This window comes from Chaetura pelagica, unplaced genomic scaffold, assembly GCF_000747805.2.
Source record: "Chaetura pelagica isolate M959 unplaced genomic scaffold, ChaPel_1.0 scaffold36, whole genome shotgun sequence".
Classification (NCBI taxonomy): Eukaryota; Metazoa; Chordata; class Aves; order Apodiformes; family Apodidae; genus Chaetura; species Chaetura pelagica.
The window spans coordinates 1,365,375-1,388,290 of record NW_009953726.1 but is presented as its reverse complement, the minus strand read 5'-3'; the positions used below and the strand labels follow the sequence as shown (position 1 = coordinate 1,388,290).

At 39.9% G+C, this 22,916-nt stretch overlaps 1 protein-coding gene across 1 annotated transcript in view; it reads right to left on the bottom strand.

The window, feature by feature from the left end:
- Positions 1-976: 976 nt before the first annotated feature.
- The window catches only part of ESR2 (estrogen receptor 2 (ER beta)), a 29,044-nt gene continuing 7,104 nt past the window's right edge, over positions 977-22,916 (bottom strand). The window contains exons 2-8 of the mRNA XM_010000670.1: positions 22,678-22,853; positions 19,886-20,002; positions 11,565-11,864; positions 7,935-8,073; positions 5,423-5,556; positions 2,553-2,727; positions 977-1,166 (exon numbers count right to left, since the gene is read on the bottom strand). Coding sequence (XP_009998972.1) covers positions 977-1,166; positions 2,553-2,727; positions 5,423-5,556; positions 7,935-8,073; positions 11,565-11,864; positions 19,886-20,002; positions 22,678-22,853 — 1,231 coding nt within the window. The remainder of the gene's footprint in view (positions 1,167-2,552; positions 2,728-5,422; positions 5,557-7,934; positions 8,074-11,564; positions 11,865-19,885; positions 20,003-22,677; positions 22,854-22,916) is intronic.

The following is a 22,916-nucleotide window of genomic DNA, read 5'->3' as shown; positions in this document are numbered from 1 at the left end:
GTCCCCTCCACTGCCTCACCCTCTGCAAGAGGTTTCAGGTGGGCAGGGCATCATTCCCCAGGTGAGTCAAAACCGGAGGGAAGAAAGGTTGTTTCTAGCTGATTTCACAAGCCCTGATTAGCAGATCATATACAAATGCAAACAGTTTTCACAAAGCAGCCTCTTGTACCTAAATATCATACTAGATTGGACATCATTAATAAATATATAAACCAACACGTTAATCTCGCAGACAAAACACATTTCAAAGGTCAGCACTGAAATATTTAGGCAGTTTGGTCATTGTTTAAAGCACTGAAGTATTACACAGAGATAATGTGAGTGTAAAGAACAGGCTCACAAAATACAAACTTAAGCTTGGTTTAACATTTCTGAAGAGGCTCTGAACTGGCCCTAGAATCTCTTCTGAATGGCCTCCAAACAAAGGTCTTTGCAGCCGTTGCATATTGAAGAACAGAAGAACATCCTCAGCAAAGTAGGTGTTCCCCAGGGAGCAGCACACCCAGGTCAGATCTGTCCCAAGCAGTGCTGCTCTAGATACCACAGAATCTCATGCTGAAAGAGGAGACCATCTAGTCAGGGCTCAAAACCTTGTCCGGGAGATGGAGACCTCGGTGCTGACTCCCAGCCCGGACACAGACTTCTGCTTCTTGGACCAGGCCCTTCATCTCTCTGTCTCAGTTCAGCCACCTCTGAAAAGAAGAGGCAGTAATTCCCTGTCTCGCAGTGCTGCTCTGAGGCTTAACGTCATAAGGTGCTTTTGAAGAGTCTCAGACAAGGCACTGTAAAAGTGCAGCTACTGTCATGTCAGAAACACGGAGAGACGCGCGTGTCCCACAAGCCTTCCCCAGACACCAGTGTGCAAAGCCAGAAGGGATGAAGATTCACACTCTTCACACCTCAGCAGTCCCATCACTGCAGCTTTGTTTTCTCCCACAGCTTGGAACAAGCATCCCATTTCCAGCTCTCAGCAGAATTACTGGGCTGCCCCATTTCTCAGACTGTCTCCAGTCTCCATTTGTTCCAAGGGGCCAAATTCAGGGTGCGTGACCGGGGACTTCCTTTGGCCTCGGAAAGTGTGTGCATTCAACATCTCCAGCAGCAAGTCATACACAGGCACCACGTTCTTACACTTCATGCTCAGGAGATGCTCCATTCCCTTGTTACTGTGAAAGAGAACAAAGAACAAGTCAGCAGTCTGGCTCTGACAATGCAGAGAAGGAAAACATGCTCATAGCTTCAAGCTGATGTGGTGAATGGGACTGGGAGGGGCAATGTTTCCAGAAAATGAGGCTCTGCTGCAATTCAAGAGTTATAAATACGTTAATGGCAAAGAAGAAATTGCAGCTCTCCTCCTACACCCAGCTCTTGAGGTTTCCACATCATTTGGTAATCAAGGCTGAGAGCATCAATTACTTCCAGAATTAAGTATAATTGTCTGACCTGTGCTAAGCAGCATAGAGACAGGTCACAACAAGTAGCCTCCAGACTTTGTTTGAGGCAGGCACAGCATAAAAACTCTTCTTTTGTTAAGAAAATAAAAAAATTTTGCCAAGATTCACGTCTATTCATGCTGGGCTGGAACAAGAGTTCCTGTGATGCTGGGATGTGGTGTCACACTGGTGACATCAGTGCTTTAGAGCCGTGACTGGGGTTCAGCTCTGGCTGGAGCTGCAGGACGAGCTCAAACTCACCCCAGTTCACAAACCGGCTGTTAAACGCTGCCTGTCGGCACAGTCAAGTCCCTGCTGCTGCCACCTGCTGTCCCAGCAGTTGGAAAGGGGCCTGTCCCTCTTCCAGTGTCCCTGAACAAAGTCAGATGTACCCATTTCTCCTTTGCATGCTCCAGCCTGGTCCCAGGACTGTTTTGCCCTGGGTACGCAGCCCAAAGCCAAATCAGAGCGAATAGCTGGTCTCTGGGTAATAATATATAATAACAAACAGCTTGAAAATTAAAGCATCTGTTTGTAGGTCCCTGTGTTTGAGTTTGTTGTAGCTGCAACCAAAGATGAGCAGCTCAAGGAGGTCCAGGAAGGGACAGGGAGCAGAGGAGCTGCTTCCCATGTGGAAAGCAGGAGTGTGGCATTGCTGCAGCACCAGTCACTTGGCAAAATTGCTGTGGTTCTGAATAAAAGGCAACAAATTTGACCTGGGACAAGCATGGCACCCAAAGTCTTTGCTCCACCAAAGCCAACACTGCAGATTGGGTTTGAAAGTGAATTTTATATTGGGTGGAAGAGTTTGGATGGCTGGGTGGGGTTCTTTTTGAAAGGTTGAATTTATGTTATTATTGTTAAACATTTCAGGCAGGTACCTAATGAACAATTTAGTGTAGTACAGTTGAGACAGCATTTTAATATCAACATATTTCTGAGTGCCAGAAAGCACTTGAGTATATTGCCCATTTAGATGTGCTTGAAAGGAAAACCTTACAATGAGTCGAGATGAGGAGCAGTACCAGGACTCCCTCAGGAGAACTCTGGAGTTCAAGCCTTGCTTTGTTGCTGTAGTAAACAAACACTGACACCTTACACATATTCTGTGAAGTTTACCTGGCATGTCTGACGTGAGAGAGGAGCATCAACAAGTTGGCCAGCCGAGTGGTTTGCTGCTGCGAGGGGATCCCGCTCTTCGCGATAACCCACACCAGCGCCTCTGTCACTACATTGAGCAGGTGATGCAGCTTCCTATTGCTCTCAGGTTCTTCTGTTGACAAGGGAAACATGCCTAACCAGAGAAGAGAAAGAGATACTCCCTGCTTATGAGGAAGGGGGGTTTCTGATGTAAGATTTCAACAAGATTAGAAAGATGCTTTTCCTGACACCCCTCTCAGGACTGTACAAAAATGATGCTTCGTGTGCCACACCAAGCTCTGACTTACATTCCTCCACCAAAATTTGACCAGTACATTATTTGCAAAATGAGCAACTGTCCCAGTTCCTCCCAAGACATCACGTTGAACATAGACCCTTCAGTCCCGAGAACAGACACGCTCTCCATTCTCCAGGGTTTTCTCCTTTCAATCACTCTTTACCTTGTAATGCAGTAACTACTATGAATTATAGCATTATGCTTCCTCTAACTCCTTCTTGCTGAAAAAGCCCTTTTTTTCTCTGTGTATAGACTAGGAAGGGAAGAGAACATGGTGAAAGACCTTGCTCATAGAACCAGCCTGCCATGATCTCCCTACAGCTCACTCAGGGTGCCATGATACAGCACTTGCCTACAGTGAGAAACCTTAGAAGTCAGCAAAAGCAAAAACAGGTGGTTGAGGGGATGGAGAAGGAAGAGAAAAAATAATCAGCACTAGGAAGGTCTAGAAACACACAATAACATTATTGAGAGGGCAGAAGAGACATGGGGTTGGGAAAAAATCCTCCCAAAGATAGCTATGGAAGGACAGAGTTTCAGAACACCTTGAAAATGAGGAGTAAAAGATTACCTTGGACAGGAGAGAAGGGAGAGGGGAAAGGACAGATTGTTTTGAGATGTGAGGCTCTGAAGAAAATACGACTGATTAACATGGGGTTTTTTGTTGGTTATTTTGTTTGTCCGGTTGGTTTTTGTTGTTGTGGGTTTTTCTAAGAAAAAAAATGAACAGCTTTGCTGTCTGTTAAAATGAACAAGTGGGATAACAGTTGGCCTGTTCCCCTTCAGAACTGGGCTGAGAATTTTGCAGCAGCTCCTTGCTGAAAGCAGTAGATTTAAGTATTTAGATGTTATTTTGTTGATTGGGTTTTTAAGCAACATTAATTACAACATGTTCTGGGGAGTAAAATGATTTTACTGCAGACTACTCCAAACTAGCAAACACACACACTCCTACTTGCCTTGTGTAAAAGGCTGCACAGCAAAGCTTCTATCCTGAAATTCATCTTGCAGAACCATTGAGTGCTTTCAATAATTGCTACCAATTACTTACCATTAAATAGGAACATTAAGCCAAATGAATCATCACTCAGTGGAGTAACTAGTTTTACTAGATTTAAGGACAGCTTTGTAGAGCTGTACAGCATCTTTGCACATTACCAGGATCCACAAAGAGATGAGGAAAAGGTCTCGCTGGAAAGGGCAACAGCCACAGCCTGTGCCACAAGCCCCACCTTGTGAGAAGCTCTGAGGTGTTGGGTCTTACAGGTAGTTTTTACAACAGGACATAGACACTAAATGCAGCAAATGATACAGAAGTTTCTTAAGCACAAATTCTTACAATCTGACAGTTAGTAGCCCTTTTCTAATGCTCTCTTTCAATGACTTTTCTCATTTGATTTTTTTGCCATTTTTAGAGGCTGATTTCCCAGCCACCATTGAAATAAAAAGTATAATTTGGTGAGCATCACTCACTGGAATTGAGGAGGATCATTGCCTTGACACACAGGTACTCCTTGTGCTGCAGTTTCAGCTCTCGGAACCTCGAGGTCATGGCCAGGAGCATATCAAAGATCTCCAAAATTCCCTCTACACATTTCCCCTCGTCCCTATGGAAACATGCAAAATGTTAGAGAAAATGTAGAATTGAGGAACTCTGACTCAGCCAGATAGAAGTCAAAGCACAAAGGAGGCTGCAAAAGGCACATCTGTCTCATCTTTGGGATAAATCAGAAGGTTCTCTCATGAAATCTAAATTGAAAATTACACTGGTAGAAAAAGTCAGCACCTCTAAGAATCTAATTTTCTCTTTGAAGTGTGTGCAGGATTGACCACAGGTAAGTACAACCGTAAGAGGCTTTATCCTCACAGCCAGTATAATTCTGGATAACCAGTTTGAAACGCTGTAGTGCAGGGCACAGCTCCACCTTGAATCATTTCCTGTAGTTGTTTCACATGGAGTTAATACCAGAACCACTGATAACACTGTTTGTACCTGATGGAGGCCTCAAGGCTTGGTGAATAAGAAACCCCCCCCTAAAACAAGTTATTGGAACAATAAGACACTTATAAAGAATAAAACAACATCTACACCCATTCCCCAGAACCTATAATTGCTACCAATTACTTACCATTAAATAGGAACATTAAGCCAAATGAATCATCACTCAGTGGAGTAACTAGTTTTACTAGATTTAAGGACAGCTTTGTAGAGCTGTACAGCATCTTTGCACATTACCAGGATCCACAAAGAGATGAGGAAAAGGTCTCGCTGGAAAGGGCAACAGCCACAGCCTGTGCCACAAGCCCCACCTTGTGAGAAGCTCTGAGGTGTTGGGTCTTACAGGTAGTTTTTACAACAGGACATAGACACTAAATGCAGCAAATGATACAGAAGTTTCTTAAGCACAAATTCTTACAATCTGACAGTTAGTAGCCCTTTTCTAATGCTCTCTTTCAATGACTTTTCTCATTTGATTTTTTTGCCATTTTTAGAGGCTGATTTCCCAGCCACCATTGAAATAAAAAGTATAATTTGGTGAGCATCACTCACTGGAATTGAGAAGGATCATTGCCTTGACACACAGGTACTCCTTGTGCTGCAGTTTCAGCTCTCGGAACCTCGAGGTCATGGCCAGGAGCATATCAAAGATCTCCAAAATTCCCTCTACACATTTCCCCTCGTCCCTATGGAAACATGCAAAATGTTAGAGAAAATGTAGAATTGAGGAACTCTGACTCAGCCAGATAGAAGTCAAAGCACAAAGGAGGCTGCAAAAGGCACATCTGTCTCATCTTTGGGATAAATCAGAAGGTTCTCTCATGAAATCTAAATTGAAAATTACACTGGTAGAAAAAGTCAGCACCTCTAAGAATCTAATTTTCTCTTTGAAGTGTGTGCAGGATTGACCACAGGTAAGTACAACCGTAAGAGGCTTTATCCTCACAGCCAGTATAATTCTGGATAACCAGTTTGAAACGCTGTAGTGCAGGGCACAGCTCCACCTTGAATCATTTCCTGTAGTTGTTTCACATGGAGTTAATACCAGAACCACTGATAACACTGTTTGTACCTGATGGAGGCCTCAAGGCTTGGTGAATAAGAAACCCCCCCCTAAAACAAGTTATTGGAACAATAAGACACTTATAAAGAATAAAACAACATCTACACCCATTCCCCAGAACCTTTTTTTTTTTTTTTCTTAAGGTGTTTATATAAATAGATTTTTTGTGCTTTAGTGGTTTGGGTGTTTGGTTCTTTTTATGTTGGCAAGTGTTTACTGAATGCAACCTTCTCCATTTTGGATATTAGAAATGGTCCTATTTTCTGATCTGAAAAAAAACACAAACCAAAACCAAACAACAAACCAAACCATAAACCCATCAACCCAAGTGTATTTCAATGAGTTTAAAATTAAGGAGCAGCAAATTTCCAGCCATTAAAGTAACTTCCTGTGGTTTGGGTTTGGTTTTTTTTCACATACACTTGACTAAAAAAGCCAATTAAGCTGTGAACAGTATTCTAAGAGATGCTTCTTATACTATTTGGAACATGACATTTGTTTCTCTGTAATGTTTTGAAGATGAGACAGACTGAAGCAAAGCAGTGCAGGAGAATTAAAGAACTTTACTCCTCTAGTGAATCCCAGGAGGAAGGTGCTGAGCCTTCAGGCTGCCAGGCAGGCACAGGGAGAGAACACTGAGCAGGTGCAGCAAGTACTGCCTGCAGAAGGGCAGCTGCCTGAATATTATTCATGTTCCCCAAACCAAAGGAGAATTTCAAGCTTTGGAGAACAACAGGAAGCTGCTGGTTTCAAAGCAAAGGCACAAGCACCAGAAAAGTGCTTGTCTACAAAGATTGTGTAGGAAATGTATCTGAAGTTCAGCTAAGATAAAAACAATCAAGTTACAGACCAGTTTCATGTGCACATATTTAAAATATACAGAAACTTAGAGCATGCCCAGGTGCTTGCTAGCTCCCACTCTGCTGTGTTGTGTGAAGATGAAGGAATGCATCAAATAACCTCATTCTGTTCAGCACGTATTAGCTCCCAAGGAATTAAATTTATCATATAGTTTCCAGAAATTTCTTATCATTGCATTGAACAACACAGCATGTTCTTGCATTTTATAAAAGCAAACATAATTTACAGCATATCTTTTATAAATTACATTTATTTCTCTGACTAACTTGTTTTGCTTTCTGTATCTAAGGTAGTGATAATTATTCAGCTAAAGGCAGAGCACTGGTACAGATCTGAATTACCCCAGGTTGAAAAGTTTAAGAGGCATTTTAAAGCTACTTGAGAGACTAGATTGTTTCCCTGACTTGATATTTATCTCAAGCCTGGGTCAAATCCTTCTAAACTCCTGCAGAATAAACTTCTCTTACTAAACCATATTCTTCCATGCTGGTACATAATGTTATGGAGAAACAATTTTTAATCCTGCAAACATTCTGCTTTACCTAGAAAAAAACCAAGTTGCTGTATTAAAAAGCATCAAAGCAATCTCCCTTTTGACTAGTGCTGCAGTGTTCATCATTATAGCTGTTTGTGAAGTCTGCAGTAGAGCCAGGAAAATAAACAGGTAAAAAAATCTACTTGAAATAATTAAAGTAATGCCTGACACTATGTGTTTTGTTGGGTTTGGGGTTTGTTTTTTTTCTTTTTTGAGGGATGGGAAGAGAAAATCTATCAGCTGGAATAAAGTGATTGACAATGTCATGCATTGTCTTGATGTATCTACAGTTTCAGAACCTACAGGCCCAGACCAAAATAAACAAAACCAACAAAAGACGTGAAAAATAGAGAGCAACTTCACACTGTCATATGCTACAGGAATGCAAGAGCCAGCAAGTTCAAAAATACTGCTTATGCTTAGCATTTCTTTAGCCCCTATAAGGATGTGGAAGCTCAAGGCACTATTGTTACAAGTGCAAGTAAAGGATATTGTCAGATACATTTTTAGTAGCACTTCCCTTAGTTAATTCTCTCCCTCTCACCATTCATCTCACCTGCAAATATGCTCATATGAAGTGTCGTCAAGAAGTTTGCTTCTCTTACCTGTCTAGTACAAGGTCTGGAGCAAATATCAGTTTCCCAGGATGGTCAATGGATCTCCACATCAAACCAACCATTAAAACTTCCATCCAGCAGCTCTCCAAGAGTCTTACTTGGTCATAGAGGCTGAGATCAATAAAGCCTAAAATGATGAAAACAGTGTAAAATAAATCAGTTTATTTCTCTGTCTTGATAAATAAGACTGAGTATATGAGAAAGAAGAAGAAACTTAGAATTATGAGTTGTGAAGAAAGCCAGGAAAGGGAGCCCTGACATCAGCAGGATGATGCTGCTGTCTAAAATTGGAACATAAATATTTGTTACTATCATTGGCAAATCTTCCGCAAAACATTTGAAATAAAGCGGAGTGATGTTCAAGTGCAACTGCTCCTGTATCTCAGGGCTGAGGTGAAACTCAAGTGACTGCATAGGACCTGCCTTATGCTTGGCCACCTCTTAAGATGATGGTCCCACAGCCTCCTGAGAGGCACCAGGGAATCACTTGGGAAACTTGTATATGTTAGAGATTATTTGACTTCAAAAAAATTGTCTGTTCTTTCCACAAGATGCATATGGTCGTTGCTTGTGTTTGTTCTTCTTTTAATCTCTTCTGGGTTTACTGGGTTAACTGAAAGTATCCACATCTTGGTGCTTCTGTTGTATTATTCCCTCTGTAAGTGGCATATGTTGACCCCAGCCCATCCTTTTCCTGCCACCCCCTTCCCCAGTACTGCCTTAAACCAGGAAAAAAACCAAATCAAAACAAAAGAGTAGTTGGTGAAGGTATTAGTGTCCCCATTGCCTCCATTCACAGCACCCTAGAAGCAACAACAGAACTAATGTGATGTGCACAAGCACATTCTTTGCCCTCCCTTTCCCTTCCCCTGCAAAACAGGCAGGGGAAAAGAGATACATAGAAGCCAAATAAAGAGAAATTAAATTAACACATAAATAAAATAAAACTAAACCCCAGGAAAGAGAAGAAGTGTGAATTATCAAAATGCACACTTCTCAGCCAAGGAATAAAAAACAGATATTATGACAACCAGTTCAGTGGTCAAACACTAGTTGTTTTCAAGACCAAGAACAGGTCACAGTAGAGTTGTTTGAGATAGGTTTCTTAGCAAAGGTGCTTCATTTTTCAGCTGAGCTGGTATCTACAGCTTTGCCTAGTGAAAATCATTACAGCTTTGCCTAGTGAAAATCATTACAGCCTGGCCATGGGAGACAGATTTCTATAATTCTTGCCAGTTGTTCAAAGTGTTAAACCTCATGCAGTAGGTTTGTGCTGTCAAAGAATCTACTGTGAGCAATTTATACAAATGGTCTGTGTATTTTCATCTTATTAAACTATTAGGCTGGAAGACAATTGGTGACAGCCCCTGGCTGACATAAACAGGGTAACACATACAGTCTCTTATCATTGCTGAAAGTTCCATCTTTCAAAACTGATAGCCTTGCTCCTTCTTTCTATGGGTACACAGGAGCCTATGAGCAGCAGCTTCCCTCCTGACTTTTGCTGTCACAGAATTGACTGCAGAATCCCCAAAAACAGCAGATTAACTGCCAGACACACACACACATAATTTCTAAAGTGCTTTTAGAAAAATAATCATGGAAGTGTGAATAGTACAAACTGACAGTGGCAGTTTCCTGGGAAACTACAGCCCAAAGACATTTCAGAAGTTCCTTTAAACAAACATTTACACAGGCATGTGCTGATGTCTTCAGCATAAACAACCAATTACTGGATTTAAAAACCATCTCAGCTGAGCAAGATGTCAGACCAAGTCCCAGCATTCAATCTACAGACACTTAAAGATCCAGATGTATCCCAGATGTCATCTGCCAAACTCCCCTTACCAGCACCAGCAGTATGATTTGTGACCACTGAGTACAGCTATTAGAAGGACTGTACCTTTCCTTTTCCTAACAATCTTATGTTTTAAAGATCAAGGACAGCACATCACCACCCAGAATTTACGAAAACTGAAATTCTATGTCCCAAGCTTTAGTCATCAGTTATTGTAATGGGAAACAAAAATTCCACATACAAATAAATGCTCTGCCTACTGTGTAATATGGCAACATTAGTTATAATTAGGTACATATTAAATATCACATCTATTTTTGGCATTGTTCTAAAATGGTGTGTACTTCTGTTCTGTGTAACAGGAGTGATCAGAAAAAAAGAAATGTACATGATAAAGTGTCAACATTACCAGGAAGTGTTTTGAAGGAGTTTGACTTCTTCAATCTTCACACAGTTCTCTTATTGCCAAGAAAATTACTTCTGACAGATGTTGCAAATAAACTAAAACTGATCAGTATCAAAATTGGGGTTGGTTTGGAAACTGGTCTTTTAAAACATTCAAAAAATTAATCTTAACTAGCTGAGGTTTTGTGGGTGTAGCTGGGTTTTTCTTTGAAAAAAGACGACATAAAAAAATAAAGAACAATCAGAAAATGAAAAAGGTTCTTTGGGTGTTTTTTTCCCCCACTCGAGTATTGCTTAAAATGTGGTAATTGTCTAAGATTTTCTCTGATTTTCCTTCACAATTCACTTCCTACCAGATTCACATAATTATATAGAGTTCTCTGAAATGGTACCTTTTAATCAAGTTTTTCTGACCAGACAAAATATATCAATGATAGCACTTAACCCCTTATGGGTACTTACTTTACAGTTATTTTTGGAGTTTCTTGAGTCAGGACAAATAAGGACTTGGTTTGAAATGTTCCACATTAACAGCAAAACCACCATCACTTTGCAAATGGCTCTTGTGGTTTAAGATGCTCCTGCTGCACAAGCATCTCCTCCCCAGCATTTCAGCAGGTGACCTGGGATCTGCACACCCTAACACTGTCATGTCTGAACCCTCCAACACAGTGGCTGAACTGAGGAGACAGTCATCTGCAACAAGGAGATGTGGCAGCTGGAGCTGGTAGCACCTCCAGCCACCTCCTTTATAAGAAGTGAAATGGCACATTGCCACCATACGGTGGTCACATTTGAGACACTTGAGACAATTACACATGCAGTTGTATTCAGTGTGTGTCCCTTGTGTTGCTGTTGTGGTTTCTGTTTTGAAGGAGAGCACAGGATGACTCTGAGAGCCACACCAGGCACCACTTTGCAATCTGGTCACATGAAGCAATTGCAGCCACTCAGTGCTTGGACACACTTGAGTATTCATCAACTATTTTAGAAACCTTCAGTCAGGACTCAAGGAAATAATTTGGTCTTGAATTCATTTTTATAGCAATCCAGTAAATACCCCTTTTAATGAACCTTCTAAATTGAATTAATCAAGTATTTATAGTCGATGAGGTATTTAGAGATGTTGATGAGATACTTACAGATGATGAGACATGCAACATCAGCTGTGATTTTTAGCTAAATGAACAAATATTTTGCTAACAACAGATAGCAAATGATGAGCTAGGCTGTTTAAATCAAAAGACATTCAGGTGAATTACTGAGAGCAATAAATTGTCTATTACTTTACAGAATAAAAAGCTTAATATTTTCATACTGCACATTTACAGTGCTGTGCTGTTATTCAGGGTAGAAAATGATAGATTGATGGTAAAAGCAATGAATAAAATAAAAAAAAAGACTAAATTTCTTACCAGGAATTTTTTTTGCCCAGCCAATCATGTGAACCAGCTCTTTGTCTGCCAGTTTTGTCAGGGACATCATCATGGAGGCTTCCGTGAATGGTTTGCTGGGACGACTCACCAAGACATTGGGAGGCTCTGCTTCGAGTAGTGTTAAAACAAACTGCTCTGGAGTGACTGTGCTGAGCAGGATCTCTTTCACACGGGTTCCTGTCCCGTTGTATTTCTTAGCTTTGCCAAAGCAATGCACCTGATCTTCTGAATTTTGATGGCGACGCAGGATCCGATATCCACAACGTTCTCTTCTTGAACCTGACATGAGAGGCACATGATTGCATTGAACTATTTCTCTCTCGGTGTTGAAATATTTAATTGCAAAGGGGAAAAGCCCTTCAGTATTGGATGTTCTAATACTGAACATCCAGTTTCAGAATTTCTAGAACATTCAGCATTGACTGAATTTTGTTCCCACTGATTCAGCTGAGGATTTTGTTTATTCTACTAAACAAGAAAAAAATGTCAAAAAGATATTTATTTTTGAACTTCAGTTAACTCACTTTAAAAGTGCATGGGAAATTGCCCATTGACATGAAAGAGATAAATCAGGTATTTAAATGCAAATAAGATAGCTGTTTGTAAACTCTCCTCTTAAATTCTGTTCTATATGCAAACTGGTGGAAGAAAAGACTTCTGAAAGTCTGGGATGTGATACATAGTGAATACCTCATCCAGAAGTACAGCTGGGCCTCTCTCCTAGGTGGGACTTACTGAGATGTAACCTGTTTTGTCCCTACATCCCATTAAGGCAGCAGAAGTTGCCCCAGTACGAATTCAGGTGTCTACAGCTAGATACCTGAGGCCTCCTGTTTGGAGTTCTGCATGCAGAATGTTTTTGCTGTTGCAAAAAGCAGGCCTTGCAATTTCTGGAATTACTTAATTTTCCATTCTGACAATACCAAATTTGGCTTCTGTTGTTTGTTCTGGCATAGCTGCCATGGAAAGTGTTCAAAAGCATCTCCAAAAAAAGCTTTGGGGATTTGCTAAAACATTCAGCCATGGCTTCTACTTCCCTCACCTCTTCAGCATGTTCTATATCAAGGACTGTGTTCACTGATTCAAAAAATAATCTTTGGCAATAACTAACAGGCAAGAATGTACCATATTAAAAATCAGGATATTTAAGAGTATTAAATCACTGAAGAGATCCTTGGGCTGGAATCTTCCAGCACGTAGCATTTCTGATTTCCCATCTAAATTGTCCTCTAAATCTTTCAGTAGTTAATTTTTTGTGCTAGTTGTCCATACTTTTAGTGACATATGATACTCAAAGGTAAATTTTCATAAATATGAAAATGCCTTTGCTAGCATAAGTCTATACTAGACCAGCATTTTTTATTGCATACATGGAGACCATGGAGTCTTAAAGCATAACAATGTATCTCGCTTGCTTTCAGTCTCACAAGAAATTTGACAAAGTGCCCTTTCTGCGACTATCTGAACATTTCTACATTTATGAGTGTCATGCAGCAATTTCCCTTTTGACAAGCTACTGGATTCAGCAATTCCCACCATTTTTCATCCATATCCATCACAGTTACATACACCCTGAGTTGTTTAAATTCCAACCAGGCAATGCAGTTCTGGCTCAGGGTTTCAGGCAGCTAAGAGTTCCAAACATAAGACAAACTAAAAATAAAGGGAGTAGGGGCACAAAAAATAATTTCCAATGCTGTTGACAAGGCTTTGTCTTGTTAAATAAAATGTTGAGTGCATGCAGACTCTCAGTGGTGCAGGTTCCTCAGATGAGGTGTCTTTTCAGGTCATAGTCCTGTCTTGTCTTTAGTAGCTATCAAGCACCATTTGAATCAACCCATGAGAATGGTGAAATGCAAAGGCCAATCAGATATAAACTGAAGGCAGTGAAAAGACTGGAGAAGGACTAACAATCCAGGAATTTTAGGATGTAGAAAGTTCAGCTCCCCATTGCTATCATCCTCACTTGCAGCCTGTACAGTAAATCACCTCAGATGTAAAAGTGAACAAGATGACCACCAAAGTTTTCAATATTGGAGAACATCCTCTGTCTGGAAACCCAAGAGACTGGAGAATACAAAGCCCTCAGGCATGGAGCAATTCAAGTGGAACGAGGCATTTGGCACTAGAAGCATTATCAGCTGGAAGTCCAGCTAAAAGTTTGCACTATTTTGGGCAAGGATGGTTTTGCATCCTTAATGGGAATGTGGGAAGGATGAAATGGGTTGAACACTGACAGGACATTAGCACAATTGAAGGAAAAGAATGATTTTCAGAGCCAAATGCTTAGCTGAATGACATCTAGAAGTTGCCAGAGCAGCTGAACACCAGCTAGGGATAGGTAACAGCAGAGACAATCAGAGCTGGAGATATTATCTTATGTCAGATTCACGAAATTGGACTTGTTACCCAAAGAAAGATTATCTGCAGAACTACACAAGCCACAGAGCAATTTCTTCAATCATCTGTCTAGGCAAATCCTTTTCCTCCTGAGAGAGTCAAAGGACAATGAGGCATAGACTATCTGCTAAAAAAACCCACTTAGATGATGTAGTGAACTCTGGGAAAAGCTTCATTTTGAACTAATGCACCAAGGTCAAGAGAAAAATCTGGAAGTGCTTTGTCAGCCTCAGAAAAAACATCAGCATGGCAGAGTGGGCTGCAGACTGCTCTGTAGTCATGCACAGAAAGTATGTAAATATTTTCCATCAGGGAAGAAAGAGGAAAGGTTGACAGCAAAATAAGCAACTGGAACAAAAGTACAACTGGAGACAGATGAGGAAATGCCCAGGCATCAGGGTGGTCTACCTATGGAGATCTTCATGGCTCTGATTTCCCTATGGATGTGCACAGTAGAGACAGAAACCATCAGGGGAGAACGGAACTAAATCAAGAAGCAACATCTCACCACGTTTCCACTATTTAGAAAGCTGAAGCACATTGAACATGGACATCTGGAAGAGCAGAGCAAGAAAGATAGCAGTAAGGGACTAAAAGCCATAGGGATTTGCACAGCAAAGGAGGAATTTTCTTTGGCTATCAAAAAATACGATCTATCCCACAAGATGTGTAGTTTTTCTTCTCTGGTACGTGGTGGAGCTGTGAAGCCCTCTCCAAAAAGGCACACAAATAGCAGTCTTTTAATTAAACACATGGAAAATTTGTTAAGTTAGGGAAAATATCTATAATTATAAAGTCAGAAAAACTACTAGTATAAGAGGAAGCTGGGGAGGGGAGGAGATGCCTGGTAATACAATGAGGAAGAAACTCGAGCAGTGTGGACACACCTGGCAGAAGCAACATGTGGCCAAGCAAGCACCTGCAACCAGCTCATTGACCCCAGTTCAGTTCCTGGTTCTGAGGGGAACCTAGAGCACTCTTGTGGGACTCCACATCCTCAGCTCTGTTATACTGTCACCCAGACACCTTTGTGGCACAGAAAGTATCAGGCCTTTGGTGCCAAGACCCAAGTTATCCTTGCCAATTCACTGCTCTTAAGATTTTTATATAACACTTTGTAGCCTGTCCAAAATATAAACAGGCAGGTGAGTGATCAGGTACTTTAATGGAGTTCAAATAAATCAATAACATTTAAATATAGTATGAAAAATCAGTAGTCCAGCATCCTGTTCTAATTGATACAATCTTGTACAATTTTCATCTGTGCAGCAGCACACTGTGCTCCGTCTTGGAATGGTTCAGTCAGGTTGTGATACTTACTGACAGCATTAAAGGTTTCAATACTTGTGGAGGGTTCTTGCTGGGAAATATCAAGTCCCTTTAAGTTACTTTCAGGTTTTCTAACTGAATAATTTTATATATAACCAGTACTTTTTAAAAAATAAAAATTCTCCATTTAAAACATAAGAACAGTTTATAGGAAAGATATGACATTTCTGCATTTAAAAAATTGTTACAAAAAAATATATAGTTGGTGACAAAAGAAGTGGAGGGGAACCCCAAACAAGGCAGATTCTGAATTATTGTTTGTATTTTTTAATCACCATGTATTGCCAAAGCAGGCAAAGGCTGAATCACTGAGTAGTGTGCATAAAAAACAGCTTGTCATTAATTTTAAAAGATAACATTTCTTTTCACATTAGACTTTATTCTGTTTGGAATTAAAAAAGAAAAAAGAGTGCATTCTAAAATTACACAGTTAAGAAAACAACATTTAACCTTGCTAGTCAGGTGACATCAGAAAGTAGCAGCTTCCAATTAAAACAACATTTCTACAACATAAAGAAACTTCTGTGCTTGTTATTCAAATCCAAAGCTTAGTCAGGACTGAGAAATTTTACTTATATGTCAATTAGCATCCAACAGGCATGCATAAGTACTTATGAAAATATATATTACAAATAATTTTAGACCAGCTTAATGTTTGGCTTAAGTAGACACAGAAGTGTGGATCAATCTGCATAAAGGCACAGCAATAAAATACTTACAGCTTCCCAAAGAAAGGCCAATTTCCATCTTTACCACAAACTGCCTAACTTCACTTCATAGCTAATATTCATTCATATAAAGGTATTTCAGGCAACTGGAGAAGTGCAAAGATTACAAAATCCCAGCACTCTCCTTATTTAGAGCTATTCTATGAGTCAGAAATAGCTGAGAATGCTGGACCAAAGGCAAGACCTTGAGCTACATCATCATTAACCACATGGGTACATGATCACAATAAAATAAGTCATTAAAATGAGCCTGTTCACTTACCTATGAATAAGCCACAACAGGTATTACTGGCAGTGAAAAACAAGCAACAAACTATTTGAAAACCATGAATGCCTCTGCTGCCTGGGATGGTGGGCAGTTTTATGGCATGTTTTTACCTTTTAGTGCTGATTTTGGTCCCTGGCAACCGCATATGTAACTAACCAGTTCAGCAGCAAGTGCAGATTCTACCATTGAATGCATTATAATTAGTTTTCATAAGCATCTGAGCTTAGAACTTGCTCAAGTAGAAATTAGTAAATCTTTATCACTTCAATCACCTTTGAAAGCCAATGCAAATGTTCAGATGAGAACTCTTGTATTCACAGAGCAGACCCACTGACAAAGAAGCTGCTGTCTGCCATACACACAGGAGAATATAAGCTGAAATTATAGTAATTTTTATGATAGCTAAAATACAATTAAGACATCTGATGTCCAGAAAATGCCATTTTTTCCCCATTGCCTTTCTGTTTGGAAAGTAATTTGCAGTATTTTGAAGTGCTATCCAGAGAATGCAAGCAGCAGCCAAGCACAGGAGAAAAAGGGAGCCAAACCCTGCACCTTATCAGCCTACAGAAAAATCTGTTTTTCTTTCTGCAAACTTGTGGAATGATACCAGTATTCAAGGGCAACATCTTTCCTTTGCTTTTTAGTGTGGCCCCTCAGCCTTCTCATTCGGGGTGGGGAGGGGGCAGAAAGGAGCTTTGTCTTGGGAACATTGTCAACAGGTTTAGAAGGGGCACACAGGGGAAAAGATACAGGAGCAGGGCAGTGGGAGGGGGAAAGAAAAAAAGGCAAGTCTGGCCCAATAGGGAAACTGAACACTCCATATGGAAGAAGGTCTATTTGAGCCTCAGGAAGCAAGAGTATGAACATAGCTGCTCCCAGAGCAGCTGTAGCAAAGTGGTGAAGCAACTCTCCTCTTCTTTACCACCTCTAGCAAACAGCCCAGTCCATTCCAGCTCCCCAGGTAAACACCAGGAAGCTCCAAGAGAAGATCAATTTTATCTTGATCTGCTTTATCTGAGTTGGCTGGGCAGAGTTTAGTGCAATATTTCTGTTTTCCTTGTTCCCAGTGACAGTGCTTTGCAACTATTTTTCTACCATTCCTGGTAGTCCTAGCATCAAAATTTAGCAGCATCTTCCTAGACTGGAACAGAAGGCAGCACAGACTTCCTGCAGAGAAACTTGCAGACTCAGTGACTAAGCCCCTCATTGTGCTTTTGGCAATGATGGCATATTTTGTATGAAAATCCATTGCCAGCTTCATACAGAGCACCCCAAGCTTGCCACCACTGGATTACCTGTGCCTTCTTGGGTTGAATTCTCAAAGTTTATGAATGTGGTGACATCCAATAGAATTTCAGGGCAGAAAACTGTTTTAAAGATGGCATGTACCACCTAGTCACATTTACTCACAGAAATGCATGTTAGATATATGTGCACACACATATAGAGGGGTATTTTTTTCACAAGATATTTATTGATGAGGATTTAAAGATCTGATGCAAACAGCACATTTGTTATCAAGAGCTTTCATAAACTACAAAGTGGTAATGGAGGTTCTTTTATCACTTCACTGGACAACAAGCTTCCACTGAGCAAAAATGCACTTACAAACCACTTTATCCTATTCAGATTTTAGCAGACGTGAACCAATGCATTCACTAAATGACCTGGCAAAGGAACAGAGATGGGGGAAAGCTTTCATTAAAAAGAAAACATACTCTTTTATGGCTTATTACAGTAAAAAGCTGGTATTAAAACACAGCTCTAACAAGAACTTTGAGAGATAACCACTCTGGTCTGCAGGAAATGGCATTTACGTTTCATTACAGCAAGAAACTGTTAAAATCTGTCTGTTTTAATTCTCTGTCACCATGTGTTCATGCATCAGCTTTACTCACTGGTGCCTCTTAACTCATCAGGCAACTCAGACAATACTGAGTAATTTTTATATTCCTTTTCTGGAATTAAATTATTAAGATTCTCAAATTAAATTCTCAAAAGGCTCAAATTTCAGTGCTACTAATAACAATTAAAAAAAATATTATTCCTGTTATAGGTTCAAAGTGTAATTTTTCATCTGGCATAATTGTTTATGAGCTATAAACATTAATTATCATAGGAAAATGTTCATGAAAGTGTGACGAGATTAAAAGAAACACAAACTAACACTTAAGTACATAGTATTTTTATTTATTACTTGTAATGCCATAGTGCCTGTGAGGTCTAGTCACAAACTAGGACTTGCTGGACAATCAGAATAAAAGGACTCATTGAAGGAAAACATTGTGGAGGACCATTTATAAAATCATAGTGGACTCAATCTTTACCAAAGCTCTCCAGCTCCAGAGTTGGGCTTGATAGAAACCTCTACTGGAAAAACTGAGTAGAATTCTCAGTCATACAGATGAACAAAAGACAGTGACCCCATTCAGGAAGAAAAGTTCAAAAGGGATTTCATTTGCAAGCATAAGGCTTTCCTTTCTGGAGGCCAAACAGCAAAGGACATTAGGAAAATTTTTTTCACAGAAAGAGTGGTTAGACACTAGAATAGGCTGCCCAGGGAGGTGGTTGAGCCACCATCCCTAGATGTGTTTCAGGATCATTTGGATGTGACGTTGGTAGATATGGCTTAGGGGAGAACTTCATAGAGTAGGGATGATGGATGGACTCAGTGATCCCAGGGGTCTTTTTCAACCTGAATAGTTCTATGATTCTAAGACCATATTAATGAAACAGACCAATAAAGTCAAGATGCATCATCAGTGCAGAAGAAGAGAGTAGCTTCATATAGAAAGAAATAGTTGACTTGAGCAATAGAAACAAAATGTACTGCAGAAGTACAAAAACAATACAAGGAACAATAGAATTTGCAGCTCCAAGCTGGGAGTTATCAACTAGAAATGAAGAGGGAGGCTGCAGTCATAATAAAATGTAGAATGATTATGAAGTGCCAGCATGATGCAATGATAAAAGGCTAATAGGATTCTGGGTTGACAGATGTGTATTAGTGCTACTGTGGTGAGGAGAGTCCACAGGAATGTTGACCGTGATTCTGGATATTTGAGTGGAAAATGGGTTATTTCAGCCTGGAGCAGATTGAGGGACAAGCTACTCTGATTACTTACAGGTTCTGCCTATTTTTCTGTTTCATAACAGGGGAGATTTTTTTGTTTGTTTATTTAGCCTAATAAAAGAAAGGTTGGAAGGGGGTATGATGTCCATAAACACAACCAGACCATTGACAATAAAGAGGAGCCTCTCAGCTACCAAACAATGTTACCACAGGAACAAATAGGCATTAATTGTCCAGCAATAAATGCAAGCTGGAATTCTAAAGAACATTCCTAATGAAAGGAATGATATTGTGCAAACAGCCTTCATATCAAAGCAGTGCAAAGAGAAGAAGGAGGAGAGAGAGAAGAAGGAGGAGAGAGAAGAAGGAGGAGGAGGAGGAGAGAGAAGAAGGAGAAGGCTATACATAACAGTCTGGGGGTTGGGGGTGGGTTTGAGAGAGGGCTGGCAAAAAAAAGGCAGCAAAACCCAAGCAAACAAGACAGAGAAGCAAAACTCACCACATTTCATCATTCCCACTTCATAACATTTCCGCAGCCGGCAGGCCTGGCAGCTTTTGCGTCTGTTTTTATCTATTGTGCATTGGTTGGTAGCTGGGCAGATGTAATCGTTATGTCCTGCAGCAGTGAGAAGAGAAAATGTAACATCTCCAACAGTCTCTTTTGGTTATTTCCCTAATCAGGGTCTTCTTTATTTTCAGTATGACCACTTTTTCAGGTGGGTCTACCTAAGCTCCATTAATTTCAGTGATGCAAAAATGCATATTTATCCTATACTGAAACATCTGGTTATGGCCTCAAAAGTAACCAGACAACATAGACCAGCATTTAGTGATGACTGTTAGATAACCAAGTACCTTCTAATACCAACCCATTTTTTTTAAATGGGACATAATGCTCTTGTATGAATTTGCTCCCAACTTCCAAATGTTTACTGTACAATGGGACTCAACAAATGGCAGAGAGTAGATTTTTTTTCCTCATCAGAGCTGATAACAGCAGACTTCAATCCTGCAAAGATTTTAGTAAACTACAGCTCTATTTACTGAACTCTCTGATGTGGTGAGTTCCAAGAATGAAGAAGCATTTGGAGGATTGACCCTGAACCAAAGTTAATAAAACAAGCAGCCCAAGAGAGAAAGAAAACTATTATAATATAACCTATACTGTATAGTTCAAAGAAAAGCACCAGCAGAACTTATAACTGCTAGATATTATGGACAAGTGTTTCTCTTATTGTCATCAGTTCCCACTCCAGCCTCCTCTCCTTCTCTCCCACCTCACCCCCACTAAAACTCCTTTATATAATTGTATTTCATTACTCAATAATCTGGTCCAAAGGTTTATTACTGCAAATTGGACTTGAGCATGCCCTTGGTGAAAATACAGTCAAATAATCTGCTGCCAAATACTGGAAATCTCTCTTGTAATATTAACTCATTTACATTTCTAAATGTCTTCTCTCTCAAGTTGTTTTTTTAAGTTACTTATTCAAACTTTAATAATAGATCAGGCAAAGATACAGCTACTAGAGGCTTTTTTTTTTTTTTTTTACTTGATGCAAGTCCAAAAGTTCATGTCCTTAAAAGTAATTATTTAACTGAACCATTGTGACTATTTCCTTGCAAAATTAAAATAATTTTAACCTTGAATTTTTGAACTGACAATTTTTAAAATAAGAGATTAGGTTACATTTTGTCCCATTTCCTACTGGCAGATACGACTGAAAAACAAATTACTGTTTATCACTCTTCACACAACATGGGGGGAAAGCAGGAAGAAGCTCTCTGTTGCACTGTAACCCAATCACACAGGAGCATAAAGTGGTTTAAAACTCCTGTGGCCTTGGGATAATTCAGCTTTCAGGCAGATGGTCAGATATGGGGGATGAATACAGTAAACTACAAACTTAGACAAGCAGAGGAGACCACACACAGTTGGTCAGTCATAACAGCTGATTTTAATTAGACATTAGCCCAAAATTTTGGTTTCTGGTTTGCCTGAAAGTTTTTTTTTATTTTTATAAGCAATATCCTTCATAACAGCAGTTGTAACTGAGTGCTTGGTAGTGTTTCTTGCCAAAAATTCACTTTCATTTATTTGAATTACAAACAGACATTACCTGACAGGGCACAATAAGGTTTACAAAAGGCCACAGTGGGTAACTTGTTCACAGCAAAGGTACATGTGACCAGGGAAATAATTTTTCTGACAGAAAACACTTCCACTTCAAATTCAGTTCCCCATTTGTGACAAACCAGAGACAAAGTTCTCTTCAATTATTTCAGAAATCAAAAGTACTCACACCAGTTTCTAAAAAGCGTTACTCACCCATGCAGAATTTGCACAATAAGTTGAAAGGGAAAACAAGACTTGTATTCAATTTTATTCTAATTGTGACACAAACTCTGCCATATTGAGCCAAAAGAAAATATCTGAAGGCTGCTAAAGGCTTTGTGTGAAAAAGAAGAAGGCAACAGTACAGTCCAAAATATGACAGGAGTTTCTCTGTTACTAACTGCATGTGGTATCCAGTGTCAGTCCAATCAAGTTTCTACCAGGAGGCCCCAGATGAGGCCAAAGAACATGATAACTAGAGAGAAGGTTAAAGAAATCAAGTGGTCCAGAGTTACAATATAGTGCATATGTAGCTGCCCATAGGACGTGACAATAAACATGGAGACCTGCCTTTATTTCATGCTGTAGTCACTCAGTAAATTTGAACTAGATTGAAGAATTTAAACACTGAAGTGATAATCTTAAATGGAGAGATCTGGCAGAGATACTGCAAGGCAGACTCTGAGGATAGAAATAATAATCAGATTTGTGCCTAACACTTACTAGACATATTTTTATATCCTACATACTGTGTAGATATTCTATGCTATAACTCAACAGCTCCAGGCAATATACTCTTGTCAAGAATAGTTCCTGGCAAGTAAGCTCTCCAGACCATTACCTACTCTAACCGTGTGAATTATATCAAATTCTCAATCATTATGTCACTTTGGAACACAAACTGCAAGCAGATTCACAGGTCTGCAGTGCCTTCCAACTGAAGCCTTTGCTGCAGCACCTTTCCATGCTATGTATTCCACCTCTTCTCTAAATAAATCAATTCCCTAGTTTGTAATGTTTCCAGATCTTGATAACATAAGAGGCAAAAGATAAAGTAGTCAAATCATGGGTTGCTCTGTTTTTAGCATGCACCAGGATTTTAGATCAACTGCTGTAGCCCCTGATCATATGAAACAACTTCTTTGAGCAAAGATATCAAAGGCTGATTCTCCTACCTTGAATACTTCTTTTAAAGAATGCTTTGCAACCTTCACATGACCAGACCCCATAGTGGTATCCTGAAGCATAGTCACTGCAGACTGCACAGAAGTGGGCATCCCTTTTTGAGCCAGGATTATTTGCAATTGGGCTTGTACAGTCATTGCCATTAGTTTTTCTTTTTAATGTTTCTCTGACAGAAAAGAAAAACATGTTATAAAAGGGGGGGGGGGGGGGGGGTATTTCAACTGTCTAA